This window comes from Salvelinus fontinalis, chromosome 12, assembly GCF_029448725.1.
Source record: "Salvelinus fontinalis isolate EN_2023a chromosome 12, ASM2944872v1, whole genome shotgun sequence".
Classification (NCBI taxonomy): domain Eukaryota; kingdom Metazoa; phylum Chordata; class Actinopteri; order Salmoniformes; family Salmonidae; genus Salvelinus; species Salvelinus fontinalis.
Window position 1 is genome coordinate 50,144,165 of NC_074676.1, and position 24,661 is coordinate 50,168,825.

Here is a 24,661-nt window from a genome sequence, read left to right on the forward strand (position 1 = left end):
GGACAGTATATGAATAGAAAATGTGTCTTCAGAAAGTGCACTCCCAGATAGGCCTAGTTAAACATTTCCTGTTCTTCCTCTTGTTCGTCCGTGTGCGGTTATCTGAACTCAACTTTTTCACACATATTTACCAACACAATCATCACTGCACAGTAGTGATAAGCTATCTATAGGGTAAAATGTAGCCTACTGGTATGCTACAGGTCTAGGCCAGGTTTCCCAAATAGGCAGACCGAGGGCCAAATTCATCTCAGGGTTGATTGTATTTGGCCCACCAAGTTTTTTTTTTTTAACTTTATTTTTTTTTAATTTAACGACTTAAGACATAAATCTTCAGGAAATCAGCTCAAGTGATTTAAACTTAGGAAATCTGTTTCCGGGTATTGCCACGCATAAATGGAGAGGCATACGTGATCGTATCCCAAAGTAATCAAGGATTTTTTTTATTTATCAGTTTGCAAGAATTCCAAACGGATAGTATTTGACAATCAATTTGCAGTGTACAAATTATTTATAACTACGTCCCCTCTCATTTTTGGTGCACTGAGCAAAATTTGAGCCTTTGGTGCGGAAACTTTAACATTGTGAACATTTTGAGCAACTTCAGGCGCAACTTACAGTGAAGACTGAGGCTGTAACCTTACAGTTTGACAGTAGCCAGCAGGCTATTGTAGCTATTTGAGCATAATGTAGGCCTACCAACAAAACCAATGGAGCAAATCCCATAACATTTTCATGTGGAAATAGAAATCAAAAGCTATGATATAGTCTACAATAGCCGATACGTGACACGTTTAAGGAAACTAGGCGTATGTCGCGGGTCACTACTTCACATGAGCTATTTGATAGTATTCTGTGTTTTATATCAAAATGCATTTTTTCGCAGAAATTCCTTCTGGAACATGTGAACTTTCATGTGCCTTAAACTTGTCTGCCATCTGTAAATACGAATAAAATTGTTAAATTACAAGGTTTAGCCACAGAAAAAAAACAGCAACCTTCCCACTAGCCATGATTGGCTGAGATAATGAGTGGACTGGACATGCCGAGAAATGAGTTTGGATTGGTCTGCCATATAGCACCATTTGTTTACTTGAGCTAGTCAGTATGTAATACTGTATATTGCTGCTTTAAAAAATATATATATTGCGTAGTAGAACTGCATAAGTGTTGCTCTCCACTTTCTGGAGGACTGAGTTTTGAAATCAGTGGAATTAGAGTATGATAGCGAAGGAGAAAATAACTCTCCGGATTACATCTTCAAACTAAGGGCAACCATGGCATCCGTGACAGGGAGAAGTATCCAACCATGATGTATACAGGTAAAATAGTCTAGCTAGCTACATGTTCAGATTACACATTTCTAATTTTGACAAAGTCATTTTCATTTCAAGTTAAAGTGTACTGTTAGCTAACGTTAGCTGGCTGGCTCGCTAGCTAATGTTACGTGTATGATCTTAGTATTCGTATCTCAGATCCATTTGCTTGGCTAGTTATACCCTAATGTTAGCTAGCTAACATTGAACCTGGTTGGTTAACTACCTGCAGATTCGTGCAGGGTAGTAACATCATGAGTTGGGATTATGGTTCATTGTTTACCTAGCTAGCTAGAAGTCTTAGCAAAAGACTGCACTATGCAAGTGTCCATTTTAATAGAATTTCACTGCGACGACTATTGGCTTGGGTGCTTGACTGCTGTTAGGACAGAACGCTCGGATCAACCCTTAAAGATGGGTGGAGCTAAAGCTCGAGGGTGTGAACGATTCTGAATGGGTGTAGACAGAAGAGCTCTCCAGTAGGTACAAAAACATTCATAGTCTATTTTCTCAAAAGTGAGGTTACAAGTTTATCAACTTTCCCCACTGTTCCTCAAATGCAGTATATAATATACCAATTAGTAGCTCTGTGTATCTGCTTTTATTCGATGTAAAAAAAAAAAAAACTAAAATTTTGCTACATAAGAACGAATCAAGGAGGTCAGTCACATGTGGTGTGTTCAATGCAGATCTACATTGCATGAGACTTAACATTTTTACATTATGAAGGGCTTGACATTAATTTTTTTTAATTGGTTGTTAAATTACAAGGTTTAGCCACAGAAAAAAACAGCAACCTTCCCACTAGCCATGATTGGCTGAGATAATGAGTGGACTGGACATGCAGGGTAGTAACATGCAGGGCAGTAACAACATGCAGGGTAGTCAGACAAATAGGTGACTGTAAATTGCAAGAAACCACTTTACTAAATAAAATGTATTATTACCATACAAACTCAGCAAAAAAAGAAACGTCCTCACTCAACTGCGTATATTTTCAGCAAACTTAACATGTGTAAATATTTGTATGAACATAAGATTCAACAACTGAGCCAAACTGAACAAGTTCCACAGACATGTGACTAACAGAAATGGAATAATGTGTCTCTGAACAAAGGGGGGGGTCAAATTCAAAAGTTACAGTCAGTATCTGGTGTGGCAACCAGCTGCATTAAGTACTGCAGTGCATCTCCTCCTCGTGGACTGCACCAGATTTGCCAGTTCTTGCTGTGAGATGTTACCCCACTCTTCTACCAAGGCACCTGCAAGTTCCCGGACATTTCTGGGGGGGAAAAGGCCCTAGCCCTCATCCTCCGATCCAACAGGTCCCAGATGTGCTCAATGGGATTGAGATCCAGGCTCTTCACTGGTCATGGCAGAACACTGACATTCCTGTCTTGCAGGAAGTCACGCACAGAACGAGCAGTATGGCTGCTGGCATTGTCATGCTGGAGGGTCATCTCAGGATGAGCCTGCAGGAAGGGTACCACATGAGGGAGGAGGATGTCTTTCCTGTAACGCACAGCGTTGAGGTTGCCTGCAATGACAACAAGCTCAGTCCGATGATGCTGTGACACACCGCCCCAGACCATGACGGACCCACCACCTCCAAATTGATCCCGCTCCAGAGTGGTGAGGACCTGCCGTACAATAGACCTACAAGCCCTCAGTCCAGCCTCTCTCAGCCTATTGCGGACAGTCTGATCACTGATGGAGGGATTGTGCGTTCCTGGTGTAACTCGGGCAGTTGTTGCCATCCTGTACCTGTCCCGCAGGTGTGATGTTCGGATGTAACAATCCTGTTTAAGTGTTGTTACACGTGGTCTGCCACTGCGAGGACGATCAGCTGTCCATCCTGTCTCCCTGTAGAGCCGTCTTTGGTGTCTCACAGTACGAACATTGCAATTTATTGGCCACATCCGCAGTCCTCATGTTCCTTGCAGCATTCCCAAGGCACGTTCACGCAGATGAGCAGGGACCCTGGGCATCTTTCTTTTGGTGTTTTTCAGTATAAAGGCCTCTTTAGTGTCCTAAGTTTTCATAACTGTGACCTTAATTGCCTACCGTCTGTAAGTTGTTAGTGTCTTAACGACCGTTCCACAGGTGCATGTTCATTAATTGTTTATGGTTCATTGAACAAGAATGGAAAGCAGTGTTTAAACCCTTTACAATGAAGATCTGTGAAGTTTTGGATTTTTTTACAAATTATCTTTGAAAGACAAGGTCCTAAAAAAGGGGCGTTTCTTTTTTTGCTGAGTTTAGTAGGCTACCCCTCTGCCTATTGACCTATTTACATATTCAAGCCTGTCTCAAAATACAACTTTGTCCCTTTAATTAAGACAGACTTTTTACCTGACTGGTTTTTCAAAGACAATTTGAAAATATTGCTTACACGTTTTGTGCTCTTGTAGGAAGCAGTAAATCCCCATTGCTGCCCTATGCTTATCTATAACTGGACTTATAACTAGCAAAGAATATCAACAAATTCACACATGCGCAGCTCTGAACTGATCTGAAACGCGCATTCACAGTTTGTTGCATTGAAAAGAAGCTGATATGTTGATTCGATCACAGAAGAAACATTGATCAATATATTTCAGCCCACAGCTGAATGTAATTTGGGATCCCTGCCATGGGCTAAATATTGCACAACAAATCTAGAATTTCTCACTACAGCGTGGGCTATATTTAAGCTAGGGTGTGGTGACGGCAATGAGCACGTCAACAGACCTTACAACATACAACAATACTGATGCAATTTAACTGACCTAACTGGGCGTGTGCATAAGCTACCTTACAGGAGAAACTGGCAACTTGTACTGCCCAAATAAGACAAACGCTCTGCACCCGACCCTTTAAAACCAGTTAGCACACCCTAGGCCACTTACACGCACAACAAACTAGGCTATTCGTCAGGGAAAAATTAAAGTCCACCCTGTACTTAATACTACAATAAACTATAGTCTAGCCAAACACAATAGTAAAACCTGCACACATTGAAGCGTCCATCGAAAACGACTGAGCTGACCCGTTGAGGTCAAGTCTGAATCATATTAGGTGGGGTAACAACTTCACATTTCCTTGCCTTGCATCTCCTTCCAGTTGATGGGCGAACGGCTGTCTACAGCCAGGGGCTATGACATCATAGGCTAGCTGATAGGTTACAGCAAATTTCCTGCCTCTGGGAAATAAGTCTCAGTGTGGTAGGGTACACACAGGCCCGTCACCGATGCTTGGCTTGACACAGGATTTGACTAAGTGTGCATCCTCTAGTCCAGTGTTTCCAACTCCAGGTCCTCCAGTACATGTTGGGGTCGGACAAACTCACCTGAGTCAACTCAATGATCAGGTGTGCTTGTCCGAGGCTTCAACATGTACCTTTGGGGGTTCTGGAGGACTTGAGTTGGGAAACACCGCTCTAATCTAGCACACTTTGGTGAGAAACCACAGAATGAAAGACAAAGGGTAAAAAAAAACATGTTCCCTGCATGTAGCTTACTTCTCTAAGCAATTCTGAAAATATTGTTCTTCCAATGAATACCGAACACTACTTCTACTAGGCTAGAAGCCCGTGTACTCATTTGTAAATGTAACTAGGCAAGTCAGTTAAGAACAAATTATTATTTAACAATAAATGACGGCCTACCCTAACCTGGATGACACTGGGCCATTTGTGCACCGCCAGATAATGGCCAATTGTGATACAGCCTGGGATCAAACCAGGGTCTGTAGTGACACCTCTAGCACTGAGATGCAGTGCCTTAGACCATTGCGCCGCTCATAAACAGCATAATACTAGGGTGCCATATTTTTCTTAAGTTGTAGGCGAGGTTACATCATGTTGAGACGCCCCAACTAACTAGTCTGTTCAGCTGGTTTGCACAACAATGTTCAGTCTGCTATTGACTCCATACAGTATTCCTTTACCCAAGTTAGGTTATTCAAGACAAAACCTTGAGTTGTATGTCTGTATGTCTCTCTCAATGTGTATGTGTGTGTCTCACACACAGACACTGCAAATGTGGACTTAAAATGCAAATAGGGGTGGGCAATATATATCACAACATTTTTCACAGTATTTGATGTTTTTGAATAAACCCGTTCTAAATTTGCTTTATAAGTAGTGCATGACCTCAGGGTGGCAACATACATTCTAAGTGATTTCAATGAGTCTTTCTCCATTCTGATTGTTTTATACTGTTCAATCCAATTTCCACTAAAATGTATTCAGCATTTCATCCATTTCCTGCACTCATCGCAACAAGGTTGTCAAACATATTTGCATCTGACCATGTAAACAGAGTGAACGGCAAATGCTTGTGACTGATCAATCAACAACTGCTCTCCTTGAGTGACAGCGGGTGAGGGAAGCGGAACGCAAGAGGAAGGGGAGAGAGACGACTCAAATAGCAAAACAGAGTAAACATATGTATTTTTTCACGGACGTTACATGCAGAGGAGTGGCGTATCACATTTAACAAATATTGAAATACTGGTGTAGAAACCTAGCAGGTAATGTAAAACCCAAACCAGACTGTGCATTAATACTAGTAAAAAGTCAAATATGCCACCCAGTCCCAAATGCAAACATCAGGTGCTTTATTAGGAAAGGGGAGACCGAGTCCATTTCACAACTGAATGCGTTCAACCCGAAACGTGTCTTCCGCATTAAACCCAACCGCTCTGAATCAGTGTGGATCCATTACGCCTTCGATCACACAGACAGTGTCATTGCATTTTGGTACACCAGAAGTACATTCATTTCCAATTGAACGCTGCGTTTGCTTTTCAGCATTGCGTTGCAGAGCGTTGTGTGGTGCATAAGTTGGCTTTATCTAACGTATGCATAAAACTGTATGGGTAGACGTCTTGACAAAAATAGTAGCAGAAAGTGAATCTTATACTTTTGTTACACACATATCCAGATGATGCTGCGTACAATTTTGCGCAATGACTATCGGTGTGATCAAGGTGTTAGTGCGAAGCCACAGTTCAGTAGCTGCGCGTCACTTCACTATAGTAAACAACTCCACTACCGTATCTGTTCTTCTGGTAAGAGGTCATTGTAAAACTAAACCAGCTTGTGAAATAAGGTTGTTTGCACTATCCGAGTCAGGGTGCTGAGGTAAGATGGGTTTCTCAACTCCAGGATCTGTAAATCTCTATGGATTTGGGTTGCTAGTACTGTGGGATGAGCGTACCTCCGACTACATCAAGTCGCTGTCAGTCGATACGAGGAAACAGTCGTTGGTTTTATTTGACTAAAGTTTTATTTAAAAATATGTTTTTCAGCAAACACAAAGACACGCAGCTAGAGGACAAACATAGGTACACCGCCAGGGTTTAAGAACTTACATTTTTACAAGTATCAACTGACAGCGACTCAATATAGTCGGAGGTTCAGTTCAACTCCATTGATGTGATGTACATTGTGTTCTTATAAATGTCAACTTACAATTACATTCCTAAACTACAGACTTTTTTTTTGGAGGTTATAGTGCATTTAGACAATCGAGACAGATACCATCAATGTGTAGAAATGGATCCTGCAAGTGAATTCTATTAAAACTAATTATAGATGGGTGCGGCCACAATCCAAACTTTTTAGCATACAAGCTGTCAACATTCGGTGTCCAGTTTGTTCATTTCACACTATCCCTAATTGTCCAGGATCAATTTCCCACCGACTTATGAGCCGATACTATCAGACCTCGAATCAGTGATATGGTAACTGCAAGCCTCACCAGTGTCACGTGAATGGATAATAAGGTCCAACTGAGGTGAAGTAGTTGAAAAGCAAGTTACTGGTTAGCTAGCTAGTTAAGTTAATCAATCAAATGGTTCTGTGCTAGTCAGGTTCTGCTCTTTCTCCACCTCTACAATCCCCACAAACAGTGTTTACATAAACTATGCAACTAACGTTAGCTGCACAAGCTAACTACTGTTACAACATACGAAATGTATTATTTGTAGTTAGTTAACTAGTTATAGTAGCTGAGTTTACTCAACGGATCTAAAATAGAGCTACCTAGTTAAGGTAACTCGATTACAATGGTAGTAACGAAAAAACGGTAACGTACTCTACCAATTACAAAGGAAGGAAAATAACGTTAATTAGCTAGCGAGCCTCTCAAAGCTGGCAGGTAGTTCATAGTAGAGAAAAATATGACAAAATGGTAAGCTAACGTAGCAAGCTAGCGAGCGAGGTTAACGTCCAAATTATGTATTTGGCCGAAAATTACTATTATTTAACACCGTTAAACTATCATAAACGGGACTGTAAAACCAGAAATGTCACAACATAACTATGTCACAGCACATATACTGGGCAACAGGAAGTGCCTAAAAGGCCATCTGTGCTAGCCATGCTAGTGTGGCTAACACTAGCTAACCTGTTAGCTATGAATCAAAACAGTTCACCCACACCAGATAGAAAGTGGTGCAAGCTCACGCAAGAAATTGTCAGAACAAAGTCGCATAATAACCTAAAAATGTAAGAAATCATATCAAATTGTCCTTTTCGTCACACGCAATTGTCGAAGCTGAATGTCTTCAGAAGGTAAATAGCTAACAACTTACTTGTTTAGAGTAAACACCTCCGGATAAATAGCAAACGTTAACTGCCAAGTTGCAGCAGCACCGCACACTCACCGCTCCTCCGCGAGCCACACTGGTCCGTGCGCGTTCACGGCGCAGTCAACCCTGGTTCTATCAGAGAGGAAGAGGTAAAGAGAGAGGTCCAACTCGACGAAATATGTGTCTCCCTCCAGCAGGTGGCGTTTTATCGCCCACCAAGCAAGTCTATTTTCTATGGAGCTCAATAAGTGTCGAATTTGGTCCCCAAGAAATTGCATAGCTTATTTCCTTACGTGAGGTTTATTTGTTTGAATAGAAGTCCCGTACGCTTAGGTTGTTACGATTCTTTTACATATTTTTTTTTATATATTTTTTTATTATAACATTTCAAATTACAACAACACCTGACATCCCCGTAGAACACGTGACATTCCTTAACTTTGAGGGGAAAAAACTTTATATCGGAGTTGTCATGAGATGGCTATGCATTATAATGTAATGAGGCTATGCATCTATCCATTGAATACAGACGGTTTTGACGTCAACAACCCTCATCGAATATTCAAAAAAGTAAAACAATTATTAGATGAATCCACTAAATAAAAAAATTATTTGACGTTTCCACCAATACAAAGAAATGATTGGCGGGAGCTAGACAGCCAGCTGTGCCGCTTTGTGGACAATTACAAGGGTGGAGAGACAAGTATCTTGTCAGTATATCCATAATCTTTGACTTAATTCAATGTTGTAAACCCTGGCTTGATGATGCTATGTATTGGCCATTGAAAGGTTTGGTAGCCACCGGTCGGCCAATTCTACAGTATTTCAAATAAATATTTAAAGGACAAAATTGCATGCATGTATTTAAGTATTGTGTTGCTGTAGTGGGGACAGTAACATTAGTAATCTAAATTTTTTCTTGTTTTATTTGAATATTTAGCTCACATAATATAATTGAAAAGTATGCATTAAGGTGTCTGTAATAGAATAAACGTGGCAATATCAAATGTAGACATTCATAAATGCATTTCTCTAGCTTCCAAAATATGTTTTATAACGGTGGGGGAGTGCCAACATGGAGGCACGGTGACTTCGAAACAACGCCCCCTATCAGTCATCTCTAGTGTATATTTAAATCAATGCTTTTATTACTCTCATTTGATTCGATTCTGGGAGAGAAATGGTGGTAGTGTGATATAATTTATTCATTGCAACATTTTTGGTAGGCTAAATATGAAAACAGAAAGTTGGGAAATGCTGCAGACCACTGCAATACATTGTTGTTACATCCACTAAATTGGAAGTTGCCTATGGGCTTGTTTTTAGATACCTTGAGCAGGCTGTGTGTGTGTGTGTGTGTGTGTGTGTGTGTGTGTGTGTGTGTGTGTGTGTGTGTGTGTGTGTGTGTGTGTGTGTGTGTGTGTGTGTGTGTGTGTGTGTGTGTGTGTGTGTGTGTGTGTGTGTGTGTGTGTGTGTGTGTGTGTGTACACAATATGGACAACAAATATACTTCAAGCAGTTATAAATCTTTAATTGTCAAAAGGTAACAATGTGAAATAATTTTTTTGTTTGTTTCTCTTTTAATATTTCACCCTTTTGTTTTAGCATAGTATATATTTTTTTATCTGTTAGGTATTTTATGAATAACCTAAACCAACAGGAATTAAATATGAAAATGTATCCTTATGGGGCATGTAATAGATATTCTCAATTGAAATGTTTTGTCTTTGTTTGGATTTAAATTGACAGATTTATAGAAGCTTTTGAACAGACACACACTTTTCACCCCTTTTTAAAGAGCAAATAAACACTAGAAACAACGTTCTAACACACAACTGCTTTTTCATGGACAATCATTTTTAGAACAGCTTCCTGCTTCAATCTACATCTTACAGCATTTTTTCCAATATATGCATTCCTTTAGTTAATGTTGGACAAAAATACAAGTACAAGCCTTGCACTGGTGCAAAAAACGTATAACATCTAATCAAAAGTGTAAGGACTTAATTGACAAATGTATGTTTATGTTGGTATCGTTGTATCCATATGAGCATTGCTGTTGTCACAGGTATGATAGGGTATAGGACTTCTCAGCTCTATACAGAAGTAGCTGATCAGGGTGCTTTTAGAAACCTATAGTAAAATTAGTATCACCCTATCATACATGTCTGTCATTTTTTGCTGTTTCACACTAAAACATAAAAAGACACCAGGGCAAAAATAATATCATACATGGCAAGCAATGTTGTCTAATAATTGGTTAAAAAATGAGTGCCATATAACAAGGTTAATAATTATGTATTTTGTTACCAATTACATAAATATTGTATTTCAAGTTTTTCATAAGTTGAAATAAACACTCAAGTGTGTAAATACATGGATGTGTACAGTTCATAGAATCAACAATTAGATGATCAGAAGAGTGCGGACACCAAATGGCACAAACTACATCTAAATCATACCAGACTTACACGTCCCAATTCAAAATGCATCATGACCGAATCCAAAAAGTCATCAGCCAGTTAATCAAAGAGACAAACAAATAAAAATGCTTTCAATGCATTTGGTAATATATAAATTTACAACTTTTTACATCATTGTCAATAAAGAGAAATACAATTTGAACTGTACTGTAGCTTCAGTGTTCTGCACAAAGAATGGTAGTCCACTCAATGACACAGGTGCAGAGACAGACAAATCATCACTAACTGCAATACTGCATCACCCACTTACAAAATGCCCCTGTCCTGACTTGAAAACTATCTTTAAACTGTAATATTCTAGTTATTATATTATGTGATCAAATTCCATTGTCTCAAAAGTAGCCAGTAGGCTACATACCTCTTTCAATAACATAAAACAATAGTCTTTCAATAGTTCCAGTTACATATGACAAACATTTGGAGGGAAAAAAACATACAAGCTGGATAGCTGCATTGTTTAACTTTTCTCTCCAACCAATTCGGGTTTTGCGTGCATAGAACTTGCATAGAGAAAGCTCTGAAGGAGTTAGGGTCTCTTCACTATTTTTGCTATGTTCATTTTCTTCTGATTACCTTCACTTGAAAATGTAATTTGCTTTTTTTTGTAGTTCAGAATCAAAGAGAATCTCTTTTGGCAGATACAGGGAAATGACAAGAGTAGGTCCAGGTAAAACCACGATATAGATAGCCCTCGAACAGTGAAGATTAGAATCCCACACACTACCTCGCCAGACAGCGTATTGTTCTTGGTCTATTGAACACTAAGGGATGCTCCCTGCCTCTGTATTACAGGAGTCTAGTTTTTAATTCAACAGCAACAAACATGATAGCTACCTCTGTTTAAAAAACAATACTGTTTGAGTGTACTCAAATCCAGCTGGAAGCTAGCTGACACAGTGTAGGGAGAAAGAACAAGGAAGTGCATGACCAGGTCAAAGGGTCAACGCTCTGTGTTGTCTCTCAATGCTCCTTTTTCATCCTCTTCTCTTTAGTTGTCAGCAGAGAGACACAGTGGCTACCAGAGACTACCCTCATAAAAACATAGTCATTTACCAGTCTCTTTTATCCAAAGCAATAATGAACAAATATTCTGTGTACAGTGCATGGCCTATACAGGGATTGAGCTCACAACCCTGCAGTAGAAAACACGACGCTCCAACCAAATGAGCCAACAGGACATCGGAAGTGGGTCACACGTCTGTACTTATAGCGCGAGTGTTGGTGTAGAAGTCCGGTGCTGGGTTGCTGCGATGCTGGCTGGTGCTCAGCAGGGAGCCATGCAGGGAGGGCAGGGCGAGAGCCAGCGCTGGGTTCTCATAGTGCGTGGGCATGTAGGTGATGCGCTCGCCGCCGTTGTGCATCTCGTCGGTGGTTCTGATATAGAAGGGTGATTCGTAGGGCGAACAGGTGGGGCAGTAGTTACGAGGGGGGCCCGTGGCGTGGGAGGCAGGGAGTTCCGGGGAGAGGGAGAGGGGAGTGACGGCTGTCCTGTCCACCCTGGGAGCACTGCATGCGTTGCAGGCAAAGTGGGGCTGCGTGGCGGAGCTGGTGTCCCCTTCTGACCCATTCTTCTTACAGCAGTAATACTGAAAGGCAGAGGGGGAGAGGGAGGGAGACGGAGAGAGGGATGTTGTGACAGTAAATAAGTGAACAGAGACTGTAGTGATTCTGAGGCTTAATATCTCTCTCTCACACACCTACCTGGAGTCTACAGTAACAGAGCACTGCTATGATACACAAGAGTATCACCGTGGCGAGAATTCCTCCGGTTATGACAACAGTTCCAGCTGTCATCCGACCAGCTCTCCATCAAACTCTGAAGGCACAGGAAGTGGCATAATCATCACAGATGGCCACTGGACCAACGTTCAGTAGGACACAATGTAGCAAAATGTTTTGTAACGAAAACGAGAATGTGTGTTCTAACGATACATGTTCAGGTAGTACCTTCCCATTTCATTCAGAACATGACCCAGATGAACTGAATACTATAAAACATTAATATATTGTTCAATGGCAGTGTTTCCCTATCCTGGTCCTGGGGTGCGCATTTTTGTTTTTGCCCTAGTACACTTCATTCAACTAATCATCTCCTCATCAAGCCTTTCATTTGAATCAGGTGTGTGAGTGCTAGGACCAGGATTGAAAACCCCTGTTCTAGGGAAGAAATTGGAACTCTCATTCAGCAAAGTGTGCAATAAAACCTGTAAGAGAGAAGATCATGGGCAGTACAATGATCTCAGACAATGTCAATGATTAGTATACGGCAACATGCCTGCTTGTAATGTACAGTAGCCTTCTGTAACAGTGGAGCTGTTCTCCTCTCTTACTACTATTTCATTTCATTACTTGTTTGTTTTTTATTGGGCCAGAACATTTGTATTCTCAATAGCATCTCATTTGATAAGAGAATGGGGGGGAGGGGCTAAGACTCGATGACAGCTCAGCCCCTGTGTACTGTACTCACATCAGAAGATTGTTCTGGGGGTAGGAGAGGAAACCCCGGGGCAGGAGAGGAAACCCCAGGGCGGAAGAGGAAACCCTAGGGCGGGAGAAGAAACCCCAGGGCGGGAGAGGAAACCCTAGGGCAGGAGAGGAAACCCCAGGGCAGAAGAGGAAACCCTAGGGCGGGAGAAGAAACCCCAGGGCGGGAGAGGAAACCCCAGGGCGGAAGAGGAAACCCTAGGGCGGGAGAAGAAACCCCAGGGCAGGAGAGGAAACCCTAGGGCGGGAGAGGAAACCCCAGGGCGGAAGAGGAAACCCTAGGGCGGGAAAGGAAACCCTAGGGCGGGAGAGGAAACCCCAGGGCAGGAGAGGAAACCCCAGGGCAGGAGAGGAAACCCCAGGCCGAAGAGGAAACCCCAAGGCGGGAGAGGAAACTCCAGGGCGGGAGAGGAAACCCCAGGGCGGAAGAGGAAACCCTAAGGCGGGAGAAGAAACCCCAGGGCGGAAGAGGAAACCCTAGGGCGGGAGAAGAAACCCCAGGGCGGGAGAGGAAACCCCAGGGCGGAAGAGGAAACCCTAGGGCGGGAGAGGAAACCCCAGGGCGGGAGAGGAAACCCTAGGGCGGGAGAGGAAACCCCAGGCCAAAGAGGAAACCCCAAGGCGGGAGAGGAAACCCCAGGGCGGGAGAGGAAACCCCAGGGTGGGAGGAGATGATGGACAGATGGACAGATACACAGCGTCGTCGTCTCGAGACCCAACCAAACTAAGCCCTGTTTAACACAACAAGAAATAAAGAATCCAATATCACTTCATATCATCAATCAATCAATCAAATGTATTTATAAAGCCCTTATTACATCAGCAGATGTCACAAAGTGCTATACAGAAACCCACCCTAAAACCCCAAACAGCAAGCAATGTAGATGTAGCAGTACTAAGGCTAGGAAAATATGTAGAAGTACTATGGCTACGAAAAGATGTAGAAGTACTATGGCTAGGAAAAGATGTAGAAGTACTATGGCTAGGAAAATATGTAGAAGTACTATGGCTAGGAAAAGATGTAGAAGTACTATGGCTAGGAAAAACTATCTGTCATATATCATTTAATAAGCTATATTTAAACTATCTTTTTTATTTAAATATCCATGTTACTGTTTCCTGGCTACACTTCCTTATAAGTTATCTTGAAGAAAAAGAAAAAAAATCTATATATAAAACAATATATATATATAATAAAAATAAGTTATCTTGAAGAAAAGAAAAAAAAAATATATATATATATACATAATAAAAATAAGTTATCTTGAAGTACAAATCCTTGCCACAAGATGGGGCTGCAAATTTACAAACTGGTCAGAGAGGAGAAAAGACGTCAGTGTGCTGGTCATGTCCGAAAAACAAAAACAATAGTTCACATCCAGGATGACGTTATACAGACGTCACTACACTCTTTGAAAGTGCAAGTGCATGCACACGTACCCCGAAGAGCATTGTTCTACTGTAGGTTCCTTAGATGTATCCAGACAGGAATTATCTGGACAAATTCAGCCAATTACCATTCAAATGATGAGCTCTCACTGTAGCTGTGCCATATACTGTCATTATTTATCCACCACTATACTGTAACCTGGGCTACACCAAGTCCAAACAATACATTCTATTTCTATCACAATATACTGGTGAACAAGAACCTCTTCATCAAATAGTTATTAAGGGATTTATTAAGGGAGTTATTAATATATTTTACTGCAGTGGGCTAAATCAGGGTCAAACAGAGTGTTTCTTGGTAGTCAAACAAATCTACAAATCTACACTCACTCTTACACACACACACACACACACACACACACACACACACACACACACACACACACACACACACACACACACACACACACACACACACACACACACACACACACACACACACAGAGAGAGAGAGAAACACACACTTTTCTCTCTCTCTCTCTCTCTCTCTCTCTCACACACACACACGCACACTCACACACACACACACACACACACACACACACACACACACACACACACACACACACACACACACACACACAGAGAGAGAGAGAGAGAGAAACACACACTTTTCTCTCTCTCTCTCTCTCTCTCTCTCACACACACACACGCACACACACACACACACACACACACACACACACACACACACACACACACACACACACACACACACACACACACACACACACACACACACACACACACACACACACACACACACAGAGAGAGAGAGAGAGAGAGAGAAACACACCAAGGTAGAATTGCAGACATCAGGTCAACGTCTCAGAAGCCATGCTTTATAGCAGTGTTTACAGCGTGGGACCTTCCTTGATTAGATTTTATTAATTTTATTTGCAATTGTTTATACTGATCTAAAACAACGCGTAGGCTAGAAACAAGCTGTAAAATGCCAGAATATCTTTGGTTTGTCTCTACGACATTCAGAAGCTGTCACGACTTCCGTCAAAATTGGTGCCTCTCCTTGTTCGGGCGGCGTTAGGCAGTCGACATCACCGGCTTTCTAGCCGCAACCGATCTACGTTTCTTTTTCCATTTGTTTTGTCTTGATTGTACACACCTGGTTTCCATCACGTTATAATTTATTCCCTATTTAACCCTCTGGTTCCCACATGGTTTTGTGCGTGTTTGTTTTTTGTTAAGTAGTCGCTCTTTTGTGTCAAGCTATTTTTCCCTGTATGGAATTTGTTTGTGATTTTCCGAGTAAAGTACGTTTTTACTCAGTTCTGTGTTCTGCGCCTGACTCCGTCCTACCTGCTGCACACTGACTCTTGACAGAATCTAAAGCAGAGGAAGCAAATAAATTGTATAAGTAATATAATGTGTGACCCTGTCGCTATCAACTGATCTAATCACTTTCTGTAAAATAGAAAATGTATAAATAAATTGAGGTTTCATATCAGTGGCGACCCGTCATTGAGCCCCAACTGTTTAGCTAACATGCCTGTTTTGAATGTTACTTTGGCATTAATACATGTCACATATCAGTTTGCAAACAATGTAAAAGAAGAACTAAAAAGAAAAAGAATAAAGCCGCATACAAACATACAAACATGGTCTCTTTTTGGCTTTCTTGAGTAAGGCAGCTCCAAAATGCAGGTCATTCAGCCTATCTCAGTGCTTTCTGTTTTGGTGGGGCAGCCTGCAGAAAATACAGAGCGTTGGGGTTGGTAATGTTCTCTAGTTGAGCCGTGATTGGCTCAGTGTTCTGTCAGTCATGGGGACACTACGTCACTGCAAAATCTACAGAGAGAGCTCGAAAATTCAAGCCCCTTGGGTGCTGCCATAGAATTACAAGAAGGCTCAAAGTCATTGGCCACAGATAAAATTTTGTCAAATCACGTTATATCTACAGTATCTTAGATTGGACTGATCACGTCAACATCCTACTTTCAAAATCTTAGCTAGCAGTCATCATCATGAATCAAGTTGACAATCTACTGGCAAATCCTTTTCAATCCTTGTCCTATGAAGAGAAATTAGATGTAGATGTAGATGTGTGGTCCAAATGTGGGTTTAAGGGTCTCTTTTCCAAGCTTAAAAGATAAATATTCAACATTGGCCATCTGTCAATCAATCCACCATGACTTCTGCCGCTTTCAAAACAACTGGAAACTGGAAACTGGGAAATCTCAGACTTCAGTGAGTTCAAAACAACTGGGAACTCTGAAAAAAACTCAGACTGGGAAAATACGTTTTGAACGGTCATCCAACTCGGAATTCCAAGTCGGGAACTCGGGCCTCTTTCTAGAGCTCCAACCGTGAAGATCACCAACGTCATGATTTGACCTTGTTTTTTTTCCAAGTTCCCAGTTGTCTGGAAAGCATCATAAATCCAGAGAATGCCAGACTTTGATGACAAAATGTGCCCATGAAGGACCGCCGCGCCACCTTCCTGTTCAAGAGAGCACAGCACAACAACGTGAGTCCAAAAATGTATTGTATGCAGCTGCATGAATTATGTAATATGACAGGGAGATATGTATACTGTAGCTAAGAAAGTAATACTAAGTGTATGTTGTGTAGTAAGCTGTTAGTAGCCCATGTGCCTCACCCTAGTAATTTGGTCCCTTTTCCCCTCATAACTTAAACTATTGTTCTGACTTAGTGGTGCACATGTACCCTATAGCCTGTTTTAGAGAAATGTCATCATCGAATATTGTAAGAGCTTTCCATGTCCGCATATATGAACCCTTTATTTATCCTACGGTTCTGACTTGGTGTACAGGGAGAATACTGTAAGAACTGCCCATGTTCTGTCGCTGTACATTTCAAAAGTACTGAACATATAGTTATATTGATTACGTCCGTCCTAGCTCGCTCATTGTCTTAACCTAAATTACGGATTGCCTCTTATCCGCTCGTGGTCCCCTAATGCCATAGTTTGAACATCTCAATTATCAGTAGAAACCACATTTGTTTAAGCAAGTCATCCATATCAGCTGTGTTTTTTTTAAAGACAGTAAATGAGCCTGAGTGAACTGTTTCGCTGCCAGATAAGGCTATGCTGGTAGCCAGCTGTAACAGTGGTAAGGTGTTGGGACTCTGCTGTGTAGGCTCTAACAGTTTGTGGGCACCGTTTGTCACTGTTATAGTCCAATGAATGTATTGTTTAGTGTTGTGTTGTGTAGTGGCTTTGCTGGCATGCATCAACATTTTTTGTTGTTGAGTTTGCCCCACCAAGATTTACATTGCCACTGGTTAATATACATTATCATAGTAAAACATATTTGGTAGTGGAATAACACTACATAGAACTGCAGAAAATTAGCTTCAAAACAACAAACATTTGTAGGTCCCTCAAATGAAACAAAATCAAGCTGGTGTTGTATTTAATAATCTCAATAAGCAAAAATAATTTTTAAATAAATCTAATGTGAAAGAAAGGGGATTTGGGGATAAAATGTTGTACTACAGATTCATGGACTGTCTTAGAATGCTATAACAAATAGTTGGCCTTTAAAAGTGATTTAGTCGTCAGTCTCTCTGCTATCAGTGGTGTGTTTCAGGGATCAACCTATCCAGGTGATGTCAGATTAAACGCTTCGGTCATACTGACAGACAGACAGGCAGATGCCAACTCTAGTGTATAGTTAGGTATAGGCTTAAATACTGTGCATAGAAACATGGGTACACACCATCTTGGCTGTCCATTGTTGACACACACACACACATTCACACACAGACACACACACCATAGCCGTATATAGACTGTCTGCCACAGGGGCTAACATAGATCACACGGCAAACTGGCACACACTCTGACTGACAAACTGCAAGTTGACACACACTCAAAACCAAGTGCTCAGCCAGGCATGCAGACACATAGTCAGTCAAAGACCAAGACACACAGACACACGACACACACAAAAACAATTTAACTAAACCAAATCAAATCAAATTTTATTCGTCACATGCTTTGTAGACAACAGGTGTAGTAGACTAACAGTGAAATGCTTATTTACGGGTCCTTTTCCAACAAATAGAAATAGTGACATGAGGAGTAAATACACAGTGGAATAAATTCACAATGGAATAAATACACGGTGGAGTAAATACACGGTGGAGTAAATACACGGTGGAGTAAATACACAGTGGAGTAAATACACGGTGGAGTAAATACATGGTGGAGTAACTACATGGTGGAGTAAATACACAGTGGAGTAAATACACGGTGGAGTAAATACACGGTGGAGTAAATACACAGTGGAGTAAATACACGGTGGAGTAAATACATGGTGGAGTAAATACACAGTGGAGTAAATACACAGTGGAATAAATACACAATGGAATAAATGCACAATGGAATAAATGCACAGTAGAGTAAATACACGGTGGAGTAAATACATGGTGGAGTAAATACATGGTGGAGTAAATACACGGTGGAGTAACTACATGGTGGAGTAAATACACAGTGGAGTAAATACACAGTGGAATAAATACACAATGGAATAAATGCACAATGGAATAAATGCACAGTAGAGTAAATACACGGTGGAGTAAATACATGGTGGAGTAAATACATGGTGGAGTAAATACACGGTGGAGTAAATACATGGTTGAGTAAATACACGGTGGAGTAAGTACACAGTGGAATAAATACACAGTTTAATAAATACACAGTGGAGTAAATACACAGTGGAATAAATACACAGTGGAGTAAATACACAGTGAAATAAATACACAGTGGAGTAAATACACAGTGGAATAAATACACAGTAACTAACGAATAACAATAACAAGAAAAATATAACATGGCGATACAGTGTTCAGACTCTTTACTCAGTACTTTGTTGAAGCACCTTTGCCAGCGATGACAGCATTGAGTCTTCTGATGGTATGACACTACAAGCTTGGCACACCTGTATTTGGGGAGTTTCTCCCATTCTTCTTTGCAGATCCTCTCAAGCTCTGTCAGGTTGGATGGGGAGCGTTGCTGCACAGCAATTTTTAGGTCTCTCCAGAGATGTTCGATCGGGTGGAAGTCCGGGCTCTGGCTGGGCCACTTAAGGACATTCAGAGACTTGTCACAAAGAAGCCACTCCTGTGTTGTCTTGGCTGTGTACTTAGGGTTGTTGTCCTGTTGGAAGGTGAACCATCGCCCCAGTCTGAGGTCCTGAGCAGATTTTCACCAAAGATCTCTCTGTACTTTGCTCCGTTCATCTTTGCCTCGATCCTGAATAGTCTCCCAGTCCCTTGCAGCTGAAAAACATCCCCACAGCATGATGCTGCCACCACCATGCTTAAACGTAGGCATGGTGTTAGGTTTCCTCCAGACGTGACGGTTGGCATTCAGGCCAAAGAGTTATATCTTGGATTGATCAGACCAGAGATTCTTGTTTCTCATGGTCTAAGAGTCTTTAGTTTCCTTTTGGCAAAATCCAAGCGGGCTCTCATGTGCCTTTTACTGAGGAGTGGCTTCCAACCATAAAGGCCTGATTGGCGGAGTGCTGCAGAGGCTGTTGTCTTTCTGGAAGGTTCTCCCATCTCCACAGAGGAACTCTGGAGCTCTGTCAGAGTGACCATCGGGTTCTTGGTCACCTCCCTGACCAAAACCCTTCTCCTATGATTGCTCAGCTCTAGGAAAAGTCTTGGTGGTTCCAAACTTCTTCCATTTAAGAATGATGGAGGCCACTGTGTTCTTGGGGACCTTCAATGCAGCAGACATTTTTTGGTACCCTTCCACAGATCTGTGCCTCGACACAATCCTATCTCGGAGCTCTACTGATAATTCCTTTGAGCTCATGGCTTGTTTTTAGCTCAGGTGTGTGCCTTTCCAAATCATGTCAAATCATTTGAATTTACCACAGGTGGACTCCAATTGTCACGTTCCTGACCTGTTGTCTGTTATTTTTGTATGTGTTTAGTTGGTCAGGGCGTGAGTTGGGGTGGGCATTCTATGTTTTGTGTTTCTATGTTTAGGTCATTGGTAATTAGCCTTATATGGTTCTCAATCAGAGACAGGTGTTTGACGTTTCCTCTGATTGGGAACCATATAAAGGTAGGGTGTTCACACTGTTTGTTTGTGGGTGGTTGTCTTCCGTGTCTGTATGTATGTTCGTACCACACGGGACTGTAGCGTTTGTTTGTAGTCTATACCTGTTCGTGCGTTCTTCGTGTTATATGTAAGTTCTCTATTTCAGGTCTGTCTTCGTTCGTTTTGTTATTTTGTATTTATTCCAAGTGTTGTTTCGTGTTCGTCTTCGTGGTTTAAGAAATTCATTATGTTTTCAAAACCCGCTGCATTTTGGTCTGATCCCTACTCCTCCTCTTCGGACGAAGAGAAGGAGAACAAGCGTTACACCAATCAAGTTGATGAAACATGTCAAGGATGATCAATGAAAACAGGATGCACCTGACCTCAATTTTGAGTCTCATAGCAAAGGGTCTTAATACTTATGTAAATAATTGCTTTGTCATTATGGGGTATTGTGTGTAGATTGTCGAAAAAAAACAATTTAATCAATATTAGAATAAGGCTGTAACGTAACAAAATGTGGGAAAAAAATCAAGGGGTCTGAATACTTTCCGAAGGCACTGTACACAGGGAGTCAGTACCGAGTCAATGTGCGAGGTAATTTAGGTAGCTATGTACATATAGGTAGTGGTAAGGTGACCAGACAACAGGACAGTAGACAGTAGTAGTGTGTGTGTGTGTGTGTGTGTGTGTGTGTGTGTGTGTGTGTGTGTGTGTGCGTGTGCGTGTGCGTGTGCGTGTGCGTGTGCGTGTGCGTGTGCGAGAGAGAGAGAGAGAGAGAGAGAGAGAGAGAGAGAGAGAGAGAGAGAGAGAGAGAGAGAGAGAGAGAGAGAGAGAGAGAGAGAGAGAAAAGTGCGCTGATAGAGGAAGTGTGGGCCCCCAGTCAGCCAGACAGAATTTAGTTTGAGCAGCAGGGCAGATTGGATTAGTGGAGTCAGTCTAATGAGATAGAATCAGACGGCAGCAGGTGGACGCTGCGCCGCCACAGCAGGGGTCCTAGGCTCCACGGGGCACCACCACTTCCTGTCAGAAGCACGAACAGGAAGTGACCAGTCATGTCTGTTTTTGTCCACCTGCATCTTTCCAGCTGTGGGCAATGACTTGCTCAGACGGTGATGTAACATCTTTTATTGGCGCACAACTATGCCTGTCTAATAGTTGGTCAATTGAAGTAAAAACTTATGTTGGCAATCTTTTCAAAAGGCCTCCACACAATAACTTGATTAAATCAAAATATTCACTCTGCTTTTAGTTAGCTTTCATGCATGCTGTCATATTACTTTGTAAGTTCCTTTGAAATCAGTGAAATCACTTAGAAAAAAAAGTGCTGGTTCTGTGGCTGTCCCCATACAAAAGAACGTTTGGTTTCCAGGTAGAACCCTTTTTGGTTCTATGTAGAACCCTTTCCACAGAGAGCTCTACATAGAACCCAAAGAAGTTCTACCTGGAACTACAAAGGGTTCTACATGAAACCAAAAAGGGTTCTCCTAAGGGGACAGCTGCAGAAACGTTCTTTCTAAGAGTGTAGTGATATACTAATTTCCTTGTCTAAGTACTATTGAAACATAGTTTTTTGACTGTAACACCAGATCCTGTACTCAGAAAGCGTCACAGAGTAGTAGTGCTTATCTAGAATCAGTTTTGCGTTTTAGATTATAATGGATCGACCTGTTCCTAGATCAGCACTTCGACTCTCTCTACTCTGAGACTCTTTATGAATACGGGCCAAGGTTATTGCTACACAACCGCAATATATGTGGATGAAGGAGACAGGTATGGGGACACACACAGAACACACCAGACCATCTCCCAGCACTAAGTAATTTACCATCCCATCAGTATGGAACCATTCATTCAGTATGGAACTATCCCATCAGTATGGAACCATCCCATCAGTATGAAACCATTCCATCAGTATGGAACCATCCCATCAGTATGAAACCATTCCATCAGTATGGAACCATCCCATCAGTACGAAACCATTCCATCAGTATGGAACCATCCCATCAGTATGAAACCATTCCATCAGTATGGAACCATCCCATCAGTATGGAACCATCCCATCAGTATGAAACCATTCCATCAGTATGGAACCATCCCATCAGTATGGAACAATCCCTTCCATTTGTTATGTCATTTCAATATTTGCAGAGAGCTAATCCTGGCTATTTCACCATGTATTTCATGGGACATGGGCTCCTGTTAGAGATTCTACACATGTGAATGCGCGCGCACACACACACACACACACACACACACACACACACACACACACACACACACACACACACACACACACACACACACACACACACACACACACACACACACACACATAAACATTGTCTCAATTTCTCTCTCTCGCGCGCTCTCACAAACACACACATAATACAGAAAGAGGGAGGGAGAGAGAGAGAGCTGGATGAGCCACTCACACACACCACCACTGGGCCCAGATTAGAGAAACAAAACCATGGCCCGTTGCAGCCTTCAATCCCCTTACACAGCCTGAAGAGCCCAAACACTGATAAGACTGCAATACACGAACAGGCTGTCGCACCAAGTCGCACTGTCTCTGTCAATGGACCAAGTACATTTAGGGACACTTTTCTGGAAGGGCCCATTGTAAGGATTTTACGTAAGCAGTTCCAAATGTCCTCAGATTTGCAGGATTACGTAAAATCGAAGAATCCTCATGCCATTTTATGCCAACAATCTAAGATGAAAAGGGCTCCGAAATGCGGTCCTGGAGAGATGTAGTGTGTGGGGAGCAGAAGTAAAGAAACAAAACTTGACCAACTGGGGACATTTGATTGGTCTCCACAAGGTCAAATGCTATTTCTAGGGGGTTTAGGGTTAAGGTTAGAATTAGTGTGAGGGTTAGAATTAGGTTTAGGGTTAGGATTAGGACCTAGTGTTAGGTTAAGGTTAGGGTTAGGGTTAAGGTTAGGGTTAGGGTAAGAATACCGGTTAGGGTTAGGTTTAGGGGCTAGGGTTAGGGAAAATAGGATTTTGAATGGGACTGAATTGTGTGTCCCCATAAGGTTAGATGTACAAGACAGTGTGTGTGTGTGTGTGTGTGTGTGTGTGTGTGTGTGTGTGCGTGCGTGCGTGCGTGCGTGTGCGTGTGTGTGTATGGGTGAGTATGGGTGTGTATATGTGTGTGTGACTGTAGGTTGGTCCCTGTCAACACAGCCCTTCATCATTCTCCCTCTATCACCATTATGAGTGTGCCGATCGATGAGCTGACGCGCATACATTTCGGTTGCCATGACACCGGGGAGATGTTTCCTCGACCCTGACCAAGCCCAGCTTCCAAAAACAGCCTTTCATACACACACACACACACACACTAACACACATTATTGACACACACACTCCTCTAATCTAGCGTCTCATCAACCTCTTCACCTCCATCTCCATCCTCCCGCCCATCTCACTCCCTCTCTCATCCTATTAACCTGTTTTATTCATCCAGCCCATCTCACTCCCTCTCTCATCTCTCATCCTATTAACCTGTTGTTTCTTCATCCAGCCCATCTCACTCCATCTCTCATCTCTCATCCTATTAACCTGTTGTTTCTTCATCCAGCCCATCTCACTCCCTCTCTCATCTCTCATCCTATTAACCTGTTATTTCTTCATCCAGCCCATCTCACTCCATCTCTCATCTCTCATCCTATTAACCTGTTGTTTCTTCATCCAGCCCATCTCACTCCATCTCTCATCTCTCATCCTATTAACCTGTTGTTTCTTCATCCAGCCCATCTCACTCCATCTCTCATCCTATTAACCTGTTGTTTCTTCATCCAGCCCATCTCACTCCCTCTCTCATCCTATTAACCTGTTGTTTCTTCATCCAGCCCATCTCACTCCCTCTCAGATCCTATTAACCTGTTGTTTCTTCATCCAGCCCATCTCACTCCCTCTCTCATCCTATTAACCTGTTATTTCTTCATCCAGCCCATCTCACTCCCTCTCTCATCTCTCATCATATTAACCTGTTGTTTCTTCATCCAGCCCATCTCACTCCCTCTCTCATCTCTCATCCTATTAACCTGTTGTTTCTTCATCCAGCCCATCTCACTCCCTCTCTCATCCTATTAACCTGTTGTTTCTTCATCCAGCCCATCTCACTCCATCTCTCATCCTATTAACCTGTTGTTTCTTCATCCAGCCCATCTCACTCCCTCTCTCATCCTATTAACCTGTTATTTCTTCATCCAGCCCATCTCACTCCATCTCTCATCCTATTAACCTGTTGTTTCTTCATCCAGCCCATCTCACTCCATTTCTCATCCTATTAACCTGTT

The 24,661-nt window shown here is 42.0% G+C and overlaps 2 protein-coding genes across 4 annotated transcripts in view; both read right to left on the reverse strand.

Moving 5' to 3' along the window:
* The window catches only part of LOC129867573 (rab GTPase-activating protein 1-like), a 148,499-nt gene extending 140,458 nt beyond the window's left edge, over window positions 1-8,041 (reverse strand). Inside the window, exon 1 of one of the 2 annotated variants that reach the window (XM_055941060.1) lies at window positions 7,896-8,041. The gene's annotated coding sequence lies outside the window, so the exon portion shown is untranslated. The remainder of the gene's footprint in view (window positions 1-7,895) is intronic. The other variant, XM_055941059.1, reaches the window with a different exon arrangement.
* Window positions 8,042-9,402: 1,361 nt separating this feature from the next.
* Window positions 9,403-24,661, reverse strand: part of LOC129867577 (protein FAM163A-like) — a 30,595-nt gene continuing 15,336 nt past the window's right edge. Inside the window, exons 1-3 of one of the 2 annotated variants that reach the window (XM_055941070.1) lie at window positions 12,843-14,756; window positions 12,077-12,191; window positions 9,403-11,961 (exon numbers count right to left, since the gene is read on the reverse strand). In XM_055941070.1, coding sequence (XP_055797045.1) covers window positions 11,566-11,961; window positions 12,077-12,169 — 489 coding nt within the window. In that variant the 5' untranslated portion in view covers window positions 12,170-12,191; window positions 12,843-14,756 and the 3' untranslated portion in view covers window positions 9,403-11,565. Of the gene's footprint in view, window positions 11,962-12,076; window positions 12,192-12,842; window positions 14,757-24,661 lie in introns of those variants that run through there. The other variant, XM_055941069.1, reaches the window with a different exon arrangement.